This window comes from Dreissena polymorpha, chromosome 13, assembly GCF_020536995.1.
Source record: "Dreissena polymorpha isolate Duluth1 chromosome 13, UMN_Dpol_1.0, whole genome shotgun sequence".
In the NCBI taxonomy this organism is placed as follows: domain Eukaryota; kingdom Metazoa; phylum Mollusca; class Bivalvia; order Myida; family Dreissenidae; genus Dreissena; species Dreissena polymorpha.
Genome location: NC_068367.1, coordinates 61,417,054 through 61,429,278, shown reverse-complemented (window position 1 = coordinate 61,429,278; position 12,225 = coordinate 61,417,054). Strand labels below are relative to the sequence as shown.

General features: G+C 33.5%; 1 protein-coding gene and 1 long non-coding RNA gene across 29 annotated transcripts in view; both read left to right on the top strand.

Annotated features, from left to right (window-relative positions):
- Nucleotides 1–12,225, top strand: part of LOC127855678 (RNA-binding motif, single-stranded-interacting protein 2-like) — a 202,759-nt gene that overhangs the window by 176,544 nt on the left and 13,990 nt on the right. For 18 of the 28 annotated variants that reach the window (XM_052391441.1, XM_052391439.1, XM_052391455.1 and 15 more), the window contains 4 exons: nt 3,143–3,362; nt 4,980–5,080; nt 8,606–8,652; nt 9,187–9,364. In XM_052391441.1, the coding sequence (XP_052247401.1) occupies nt 3,143–3,362; nt 4,980–5,080; nt 8,606–8,652; nt 9,187–9,364 (546 nt within the window). Of the gene's footprint in view, nt 1–3,142; nt 3,363–4,979; nt 5,081–8,605; nt 8,653–9,186; nt 9,365–11,183; nt 11,222–12,225 lie in introns of all 28 variants that reach the window. The other 10 variants (XR_008037630.1, XR_008037631.1, XR_008037632.1 and 7 more) reach the window with 4 other exon arrangements.
- On the top strand, nt 7,270–8,496 carry LOC127855684 (uncharacterized). Its single transcript, XR_008037637.1, has 2 exons — nt 7,270–7,631; nt 7,788–8,496. It is a non-coding gene; the product is annotated as an uncharacterized LOC127855684 (long non-coding RNA).

The window sequence follows — 12,225 nt, the reverse complement described above, 5'->3', positions numbered from 1 at the left end:
AGTGTGTCATTAAATCTCTCGAATGTATCAAGTGTTTGGCCGTTTTCAATATCAGAGTATACATGCCCTAAATAAATCAAAGTAATCTGTTTTAATCTTTAAAAAGGGGAACATAAAATCTACTCAGTTATGTTAGTGTACTGCCATTGATAATTTATTGACTGGGTCTTGCGAACTTAACCCCTTTAATGTTTTTTATGCTCCATTTTGCATAATGTTATTCTGATAAATCGTTTGTGACACTTTCGCAATTAAGAAAGGAACAATACTGCATTGAGATTTGAAGAATTCACCGCGTTAACTTTTGGAGTCACAATGTTTATTTATCAACCCTCATTTTGTTGTTGAGTTTAGCAAGGGTTTAAGTATCAACCTCAAAATTATTGCTGAAATTATAAGTAGAATTGGCTTATGAGATATCAATATATGTTTAGAGTTTTTCAAATATATTTTCACTTTAGCTTATCAATGTGTTTGTTCCTCATGGCTCTTTAGAAGGGTGTGTGGTTGCTGTACAAAAGATATTAAGCCCAAAAGTTCTTTTCAAAAAGCATGAAACTTTTGATTGAAAATTTTTCTCTACAAGTCAAGTTGTAACATGCAGACGCTTTTCATGAGTGTCCACAAATAAATCTCATTTTATGAGACTGATCTTTACAGCAAATAAAAATAGCGAGCTATTTTAGGGTGTTCAATGCTTGACAAACATGGATCAGACTACAATTTGATTACAGCATTATAGTCCCAGTGTTTGTAACTGTCTAATGACCGTATTAAAAGGTTATTTCTGTTGACATTTAGTTTATTCATGCACTTTTAAACAAAGCTTTTCTTCATATTTCATGGGACTAAAATTCTATGTGAATTGATCTTTTCACCTCAGTTAAAGACTAAATTAATTTGTATGATATTGTCTTTTTTGTTTCCAAGTGTAACTGAGTACTAAATGATTTTTATAATTTTAATACAATGTTGAAATTTTCCTTAAATAGTTATTAATAGTGAGTAAACAAGGACCTTAGCGTTTTTGTTTTTGACAAGCCTTGTGGCATATGTTTTATTTTAAATTTTGTTGAAGCCAACAAAAATGACATAAATAACTGCAATTTTCAGCTGAAATCTTTGGATTGACATTAATTTTAATTTATTTCATTTTTTAATTGGTGAAAACCTGCATCTGTAGTTTTTGAATAAATAACAGACTGTACATCCATTTAGGCTTGGCTGTAATTCCTATGTCAGTGGAGCAGAAAAGTGTGAAAAACTTTGCTTTTCAATTATTTATGTAGCTTAATGCCCTACAGTGAGTAATAATGATTCTCTTGTTCATGTCTTATGCATAATCACCTCATTGAAATCGACTTATAGTGTTTGAAATGTACAAGTAGTTATGATGAAATAAACTTGTAGTTTTCGAAATTGACTTTTGTTAGAAATTAACTTGTAGTTTTGAAATTAACCTGTAGATGTGACATCAACATATAGATTTGAAATCGACACCTGATAATGAAATCCACAATCATGTAGTCATGAAATTTACATGTAGTTGTGTTATAATGGATTGATGAAAAAAATGTGTGTTCAAGGGCGATTGATAATTGCAATATATCAATTGGCCATGAGCAATAAAATTAAAGTGTTTTAGATTCTGCTGGGTTGTTTATCTGAGTAACTCGCAGTCTGTTCAGGTTTTATGCTGTTTGCTGCTCATCAGTATCTAAGGGTCTTAAATTAAATATAACTTTCTAAGAGACTACAAACAAATCAAAATATTATCTTATGGGTAAATGGTTAAACTAAAAATACCATACAAGCGGAAAGTGGAGTCCCTAATAAGCCTGTGTGGACTGCATTAAGCCTGGTTTTCCCAGAGCTTAGCCTAAGACTCCTTAACTTATTCTCTTACTATTTGAGTGCAAAAAGTAAAAAAAAGCTGAAACAATGGATACTGTTTTAATTTTTTGTTGAGGGCCAACCCCCAAACCACACTAACCAACAATAAGAATTCTTGGTTTTGTACGAATGTAACAGATCTTTTATAAAATATGTTTTTATACGTTCTATTCTAACTTCATTTCTTGCATCAAGAAGAGCAGGGCTGCATCAACTTTGCTGCCATCTGCCGAGGTACTTTCCATCCTTCAGTCCTGTCCAGCAATAAAAACTACTAACACTGTGTTGTGTGAATTTGGAATAAGACATCAAACTTGGAATGGACATCATTTTGCTTTTCTCAAACAAAAGTGTTATGAATTTATTTGTGTAAAATTCTGTCTATACTTTCAGTATAATTAATTCTTTTCCATGATTTGTTAATCAACAGTGATGGTATTTTTTATTTTGATGACAGTATTTGTAATCATTGGTCATGTATGCATGCAAAAGGTTTCATTGTTTTTTGGAATTAAAAAATCGAATATATATTCAAGTTTTAAGTTAAATCATTCTTTATGATGCAATTTATACGCCAGTGTCTATTTCACTTACAATGTGTCAAAATTAGTAAATACAACTTGTAAACTTGTTGAAAAAAGAAAGTTTATTCAAAGATTAATGTCTTATTCCAACTTCACATACTTAAGGAAGCGTACTCCAATTACAATTATTGCAATCGCAACTTCAACTTCAGTAGTTACAAAACATTAAAGCAACGTTTCAGGAAAACTGGGCTTTATGCAATGTGCATCAAGTGTTTTCCCAGAATGACCTGTGCAGTTTGCTCAGGCTAACTAATCAGGGACGACACTTTCCCCCTAAAGTGGATTTTTGTTTGGTAGAGACTGCCTTTAAACTCTGCACAGGCTAATCTGGGACAACACTTTACGCACATCTATTAAGCCCAGTTTTCTCAGTGTTAGGTTCATACTTATTACCTTACTCTGAAAGCAAGGTCAAACATTTTCAGTTAACCCTTTCAGTGCTGGAACTGAATTTTGAAGGCCTCTGCAAACAGTTTGGAAACAGATGAGACGCCACAGAATGTGGCATCTCATCAGGATCCAAACTGTTTGCTATTCTGATAGTATTCTTTGAAAAAAATCGAAGAAAATGCTTATTTAAAAAATTCAGCAGACAACATTTTTTGCAGACAACAAATTTCCCAGCATGCAAAGTGTTAACAACATTTCTTCCTCTCTTGCAGCAACAAGAGCAGGACCCAACAAACCTCTACATCGCCAACCTGCCGCTGTACTTCTCCGAGCAGAACCTCGAGAACATGCTTAAGGACTACGGGACGGTGATCTCCACGCGCATCCTGCGCAAGCCCGATGGGGTGAGCCGCGGCGTAGGCTTTGCCCGCATGGAGTCGAAGGAGAAGTGCGATCAGGTGATCAACGCCTTCAATGGAAAGATTCTGCCAGGTGCGTACCACAAAAAAAATAAGGGGGCCATTAGTTTAAAGCTGTTAGGTTTAGTAAGATAGCATCCAAAGACTTAGACTTATTGAAACGTTCTTTAGTCTGTTTCCTGGGTAGAACCAGTACTTGGTGTCTTTGGGGGAGATCTTAAGAACCCTTTAACAGTGGGGATCAAACCTGTTACCTCTTGGTCTCTAGGCCAACACCATATCAACTACGCCACGGCTAAGGGGCTGATTTTCTCTCCCTTTAGCTCACACGGCTTCTTTGCATCATTTTAGGTGTATGGCCTATTACAGTGAAGTTTAGAATTTTAGCATCAATTCACAATGACTTGGGGAAAAAATGTTATTGTTTGATGTACTAATATTGAGCTGTTGGTGATAAAACCTAAATAAGTCAATCCTAAGCATCAAGAAATCTGTAAAATGGATATTAACACTTCACTACTTTTTTTCTAATCATCTCTTTACCTGAACATCAACAAGTCAAAATCACAGCCATAAAAAATATTTGTTTCCTGGATAAAAACAATAATTATTGTAATATGCATTTGAGTAACCAGATTTCACTATCTCAAATTATTACATAATTTCACTTATACTAAGTTATATTTGTTTGTGTAGATATTTTTTCATGAAACAATATTTGCACGTTTTCTGCATACAAAGAGGCAATAGAAATCTACAATATGAATCTTTGTTGAGTACAACTGTTTACATTTGACACACTTTCATAATTTAAAACTATTTTCTTTGGGATCTTTTTTAGACATGAAATATGAATATTTCCTCTTCAAAATATGTTTACTTATGTTTACATCTGTTACAAATTCCATGTTATTGGTAAACTGAAAAAAACAAGTGAATTAGTGTTAATAAGCAGCATTATTTCTTGAACATAAATTGATCATTAACCTATTTACCTATTTGCAAAGGTTTGTTTATTATTAACTTTGAGGCCGCAAAATACACAAATGAAATCACAGACCTGTCAATATACAAATGTTTGTCTATCTGCTCAATATACACAAGAACGTTGTGGAGTTGCCTTATTCAAACATGGCCCTTTTGTATCTATTTAATGCTCTATGTGAGCAAACAGAAATTGTTTAAAGTTGCCAAACATTATATAAGACTTTTAAAAGGCTTTTGGCAGTTAGGTTAACCCGTTAGGGGCCGTGTGCCAAAAGAACAGTCCTGAAAGCGACTATTCGAAAAGATGTGAAGTATTTATTAAAAGCTAGATGTGTGTATTTTAGGGGAGTGTAAACGTCAATGAAATTTATTAACACTCATATGTTGTAAACCCTTAAGTAGTTTTGATAAGTTTTCTCTTTCATTACAGATATGTATATATAACTATGATTTATAAATGACGTACATTTTTGGTCAAGAATAGTAGATCAATGTTATTGAATATGTGTTTTTTTTGGCTAAAAGATTTTCTTTTAATAAGGATTGATGATTTTGGTATGATCGCGTGGTCGACACAATATTTGTTAATGCGCCATAAAATCACTCCGCGAGTTTGTTGATACCTTTCCTTTATAATTAATTTAGTTATGTTATAATCATGCTTTAATATTGAATATGTATTTAACATATTTTCAACATACAGGATGCGCTGAGCCTCTGTTAGCGAAATTTGCGGATGGTGGAAACAAGAAAAAGGTGCCGTATATTCAACCCACAAAATTATGGGCCGATCGGACGGATGTAGTAAGTTCCGACTGGTCCTTAATTTTACATAAAAATATATTATTATCATATATGCAATGTATCATAATTAGATGTGTACCCTTTGTTATAATCCACACTATAATTATCCACTTTGGTTAAATGGTCTACATAACATTTACCTTATTTGTTCACTGATCACATTTTCTCTAAGGGTTATTTCTGGACATCATAAGCTTTGTATTTTTTACTGAATCTATGGTTAGAAGTATAAAAAATAATAAGTTGTATTTTAAAAGATTGGATTGAAGCCTGTTTCATTGAATATAACAATTGATAAAAATACACTGATAAAATGGGGCAGAATCAAGGGAAAATACTCTTGTAATACTTATTTAATTTTTGCATGCAGAGTTGTGTTTCTTCCATCAACCATGAATGTGACATTTAGCATGTTGTCTTGTATTAATCAGTCCTTTCATTTTGTATAAATCACACTGTAAACTACTCCATGTTTTAGTTGGTATAAACAATTATATATAAAAATACATTCAAATTTTGAAATGACTTCATGGCTGTTAATAGATATCTTTGTGTTAAATAGCACACGTACATTCCCACTTAATTCAAATCCTAGTGTTAATTTGAAATAGTGTGTGCATATGCAAATTGTAACCATTTCATGGAGTAGTTTAAATGTTTGCACATATTTGTATACTTTAAAATATCTTTCCAGTTAATTTGCCACGAAATCCTTCTTAAGAATTTTGTTCAACAAATGTTGAAAACATTAGAATTTACAACAAGTTCAAAGACATTTTTGAGAAAATAAGTATTTTGTTTTCAACGGCAAAGTCTGCATTTAATATTACTGTTTTGGCTATTATACATTGAAGCTTTTTGTTGAAAGTATTTAAAAAAAAGAGTGGATTTCAACCTTGGGTTTTGTACTTATATTGGTGTATAAACAACTGCCTATTTCCTTCTTATTTTGACATGTGTATATATAATAATATAATTGTTGTCACCTTCCTTTTGTCTTAAAGGGGTTAGTGAAAATATGACATGACCTGATGGCCTAATACATAGATTTGAATTGCTTTTAATAGTGTGTTTCGGGCTCTTCTATTTTTACAGAGCTTTAAAGGGGCCTTTTCACAGTTTTTGGCATGTTTTAAAATAAGTCATTAAGTGCTTTATATTAATAAATGTAAACATTGGATCTTAAAAGCTCCATTAAAAAATCAAGAATAAAATTTTAAAAAGGAAAAAAAAAAGTAGCCGCAGCTGGACTCGAACCAGTGACCCCTGGAGTAACCTGGAGTAAAAACGCATTAGCCCGCTCGGCTATTCTGCCAAGCATAATTGGTTGAAGTATTTTATACATTATATGAGAAATCTTCGTAGTTTCACAAAATTTAACGACAACAACAGAACTCTCCAAATTATTCAATCGTTTCGCGTTGCAACGCTTTATAATTTTTAGGTTTTTAAATCGTCTAAAGATGCATATATTGGCTATATTAGACCATGGTAAATGATCAGTAATACTGTTTCCTCACAAATATCATAACTTAAACGAAAATTTGCGAATCTGAAACAATTTTTTTCAATTATGTCAATTTACCTAATCGTGAAAAGATCCCTTTAAATTTGCACAAGCATGAAGAACATTTATATTTTTATAAAAACCCATATTTGGCAGTTATCTATTATGTATTTCACATCTTGTTGCAAACCATTTGAATAAATGCCCAATCATAAAAGCATTTAATTTACATTAATGGACTGATCAACAAATTTGTTCATAGTTGAGTGTAAATGTTAAAATGTAAACTTTAATTAGTAAGTTGCTCTTTAAAAATTTGTTGATTTTGTGATTACAAAGCTGAATCACCTATCTATAGTACTTAGTAATAGAACTTAGTCCTAATATTTTAAAACAAATGTTAACTTAAGGAAGATCAAGACATTTGTTTTATGCCCTGTAAAATGTTAAATTATTCATTTATTCTGCAAACCATAAAATTAAATATATGAGCAGTTGCTATAAAAGCTATTTAAAGCATTGTCCGTACTTTTTCATTAAATACTGTAATAAAGAATTAAATATATAGCTAATGGGATCATAATTATGTATTAAAAATGTTGAACATATTTGGTTCCCACTTACGTTAAATTAAATAACTTTCAACTTAAATTAAACGCATCATCTTAAAGAATGTATTTTTATACGCCCGTATAAAATACGGGACGTATTATGTGAAACCCCTTGGCGGGCGGCGGGCGGGCGGCGGGCGGCGGGCGGAAGGCATCACTTTGTCCGGACTCTAATTCAAATTGTATTCATCCGATCTTCACCAAACTTGGTCAGCAGTTGCATCTAGTTGATATCTAGGCCAAGTTCGAATATGGGTCATGCCGGGTCAAAAACTAGGTCATAGGGTCAATAAGTGCATTTTCAAAGGGGCCACTTTGTCCGGACTCTATTTCAAATTGTATTCATCCGATCTTCACCAAACTTGGTCAGCAGTTGCATCTAGTTGATATCTAGGCCAAGTTCGAATATGGGTCATGCCGGGTCAAAAACTAGGTCATAGGGTCAATAAGTGCATTTTCAAAGGGGCCACTTTGTCCGGACTCTATTTCAAATTGTATTCATCCGATCTTCACCAAACTTGGTCAGCAGTTGCATCTAGTTGATATAAAGGCCAAGACCGAATATGGGTCATGCCGGGTCAAAAACTAGGTCATAGGGTCAATTAGTGCATTTTCAACGGCGCCACTTTGTCCGGACTCTAATTCAAATTGTATTCATCCGATCTTCACCAAATTTGGTCAGAAGTTGTGTCTAGATGATATGTAGGTCAAGTTCAAATATGGGTCATGCCGGGTCAAAAACTAGGTCACGAGGTTACTTAGTGCATTTCAAGCATTTAGCATGGTGTCCGCTCTCTAATTGAAGTAGTTTTCATCTGATCTTCACCTAATTTGGTCAGAAGTTGTGTCTAGATGATATGTAGGTCAAGTTCGAACATGGGTCATGCCGGGTCAAAAACTAGGTCACGAGGTTACTTAGTGCATTTCAAGCATTTAGCATGGTGTCCGCTCTCTAATTGAAGTAGTTTTCATCTGATCTTCACCTAATTTGGTCAGAAGTTGTGTCTAGATGATATGTAGGTCAAGTTCGAACATGGGTCATGCCGGGTCAAAAACGAGGTCACATAGTGCATTTCAAGCATTAAGCATGTTGTCCGCTCTTTAATTGAAGTAGTTTTCATCTGATCTTCACCAAATTTAGTCAGATGTTACATCTAAGTGATATCTAGGTCAAGTTCAAATATGGGTCATGCCGGGTCAATAACTAGGTCTTGAGGACACTTTCAAGCATTGAGCATGGTGTCCAAAACCTTCGAACGGGCGTATCTTGTGACAGTTTGGCACTCTTGTTAAGTATTAATAGGGAGATATGTGTTTTCATTTTCCATGTGCATTTTCTCGATTTTAAATTGGCCCTTTTCAACTTCTGTTGGTAAAATGCTTAATTTCCATGTACCTTCTTTTCAGACAATCCCAACAATTGCATACGACCAAGCTGCCTTAACTCAAAATGGGTAAGATATACATATAATGAACATATTGTAAATTTAATTGACCAGATTTTATAGCGGATGCATTAACTAATTCAGACCGAATATAGACAGTTCGACTGTGCTGTTGTTGTGAAAGCTTGTTTCTGTTTCAATTATCTTTTAGCAATATCTTAAGGAAAAAAATCATGATTGCCTCTTAGATTGATTGGCTAAGACAACTTGTGTACAAAAAGTCAGTAGATTAACAGAATATTGAGCTGAATTTTACTGCAATTATTAATTAACTGCTAAACATACTGCAATGTCCAATCAAACAAAACTCAAGTGGTTTATTCTTTATACTGCCCGTGTTGTAACAGCACCCCCCCTGCTCACCCCGGCTGTAACTTACGAGCCCCCCCTGTAATGTTGTCGCAGCAGGCTATTCTAATTGACCCCCTCCCCCCCATTCATTTTACAGGCTGTTATAAACCCCCCTCCCATCCAGTACCTTACTAACGCCTGTAAAAATTGTTGCAGCAGGTTGTTCTAATTACCTCCTCCATTCATTTTTAGGCTGTACCTGCCCTACAGCATCGGGACCCCAGCTGCGGCGCTCATGACCCCTGGGCTGCTGCCTCGTTACAGCATGGCCACCTCGCCCACGACCTACCAGGTCCAGTCCAACCCTGGGGCTTTCGTCACACCGCAGTACATTATGCAACCACAGATGGCACATGTGAGTAATCATTACGTGAGTGCGGGAGCTTTTAACTTTAATGAGTAATCTTAAAATTGTTTTGTTATTTACGGGGCGGTGAATTTAAATAAGTTAAGTATCATTTTTTGGGGGCTTCATATAATGTTGTTGTTTTTCTGGCAAAATGAAATTTAATTTTGGGGCACATATTTTGGAAACACAAATATTTCCATTTTTTTTGTTTTGCATCGTTTTGATTTAATATCTTTTTTACATTTTTTTTATATATGTTTTTGATGGCCCAAAACCTTCTTTTTTGAAGGGTTAATTAGGAAAAAAATATTTCTTAAAATGTATATAAGACACAAGTCTGTAGTAATTATCAAATACTTTTCAGTGCACTATTTTTGTTTATTTTTATAATTATTTTGTGGTCAAAATGCTTTACAAAATAATAATATTTTGAAAGCAGTTAAATGTTAAATTTTAAGCAGATGATAGCTTCCCACTCGATGCATACGGGTAACTCACAGAACGGCTTTGATCCTGCCTCCTTTGCTCAATTAGCCAATCAAATGGGACAGCTGCATATTTCCAACCAATCGATAGTCGAGGTGGACACACCTCATTTGAACTGACCAATCGTCTTCAACATCTGTCTTTTGATTGTTTCATGAGGATGGTTGAAAAGAATGAAATGAATCTCTAAAAAAAACAACATTCTAAACAGTTTGTTTGCATGCAAACTCAAAAAAAACTATTCATCAAAGAACACAGAACTAAAAATCATAAATAAGACAATCAAGGTTTAAATTTGAATCTAAAAAAAAATGGGACAAAGATGTGATGTTTAAATTGAGCTGAAAAAGGAGTTTGTTTTCATGAATGGGATGCAAAGTGCTCAAACTATGTTTCTTTTGGTTATTTGATTGTTTTTGTTATTGTGTTATTTATCAATTTCTTCAATTTGTTGGTTTTGTTTTTGACTTGTTTAGGAATCAGGGTTAAATGTTTTGTTGATGATAAGGGCCAAGTTTTTTTTTCTGTGTAGTTTATATCTTGCTGTATTGATTATCTGTTTGCCAGTTGGCCATCTTGTTCAAGAATAGATCATTCTTGAATATGATGGTGGCTGATTATTCCCTAAAGTGCCAAAATAAAGGACAGCACAGTCCTTTTGTACAAAGTGTGAATTCATTTGTTATGTACCCCGCCCCCCCCCCAAAAAAAAAAATAAAAAATATATATATATATATATATATAGATATATATATAAAATGAAACAGCCTGGCAGTTTCTGGTACTTGATATCGTGAAACAAATCAGGATTCTTGAAATGTTTAATGTAGAGTTTGCAGTGGTTTGTTAGTAAGAACTCTTAGCTTTTAATGTCGACCGAGAAATTTAGAGCAGACAACATTGAAATTTGCACTGGAAATGGCACTGGCTCTGAAAGGAATTCTCTATAAGACTTAATATATTTTCTAATGGTCCCACTTCAAGGACAAAAATGTTGATTATCCTCTCCAGTAAACAGACTGATGTCTAAAAACTGTTTTATATCCATTTTGTCCCAGACTCTTGACATTGCATATGAAATGTGTGCAGTCTGTTTTTTAAATACCACAATATTGTATGAGTTAAATAAGCAAAGGTGGATTTTCCAAATCTATTAAAAAATTATTGGAATCTTTTATAGCAGAAGGGCTTTTACCAACAGTGTTTCAGTTAGATTATAATTTGAAAAGAAATGACTGTGTTGGAAATGTCCAAATTAGAATAATTTTGCAAAATAGCTTTTTTGTCTGTTGGCTTAATGTGGTAAACTGGTAAGCAGACGCAAAATTGCTAATGGTTTTCGTTTTGTTTTCAGTATCAGTTTTAGGCTAAAAACGGTTTCTAAGTTCTCAGGTATTTTTTCTTCCAAAGTATTTTATCTTCATAATGTAAATATATAGCACAGTGTTTACATAGAGAGCTGACCAATGTATCTGTTTTTTTCCGTGTACTATATAGTCATGGTTTGAGTTATTACATGTAACCAGAGTTTATTCGACATACCCCTTACAAGAATCACAAACTCTAGTCAAAATTGTAGCCTGCATTTACAGTATGAACATATTATTTACTTCAGATCAAACCTCATGTATATATAACACCCAAGTCAAAAATGTCCGCACTCGAGGCTTAACCCTTTGCATTCTGGGAAATTTGTCGTCTGCTAAAATGTTGTCTGCTGAATTTCTAAAATTAGCATTTTCTTCAATTTTTTTCAAAGAGTACTATCAGAATAGCAAACAGTTTGGATCCTGATGAGACGCCCACGTTCTGTGGCATCTCATCTGGATCCAAACTGTTTGCACAGGCCTTCAAAATTCGGTTCCAGCACTGAAAGGGTTAACCATACTTCAGTTTATTACGCTTATAAAAAGTTGGCCATTGCATTAATCGACCACAATAATGTCTTTAGGTGTTCAAGCTTTCTTAATTTTCACTTTAAACTTTTAAAAAAATCATACAATGCAAACTTTTCACGAATTACAGAGTTAATGCTTTATTTTAAAAATAACAGACAAAAATATAATTTAAAAAAAGATTTCAATGATTTGATTTTGTATGGACACACATTCCGTCAACTAATTGTGCTTACAAAACCCAGATATTTTGTATTATTTTTATTTGCCTTTGTTAATGTAAGCTTGACCGTTGTTACTACATATATTATATAAAATGCATTGTATTCATAAAAAAAGCAGCACTGAATGGAATATGCAAATATCTGACAATAGTTAATTTTTTTGAACAAACATACCTTTAGGCACTTATAATTAATTGTAAAAAAATTATAATATTTCTTCATGGTTTGTTTTTTAAAAAAATGTATGTTTCACCTCTCCTATCCAAAGCAACCCTTC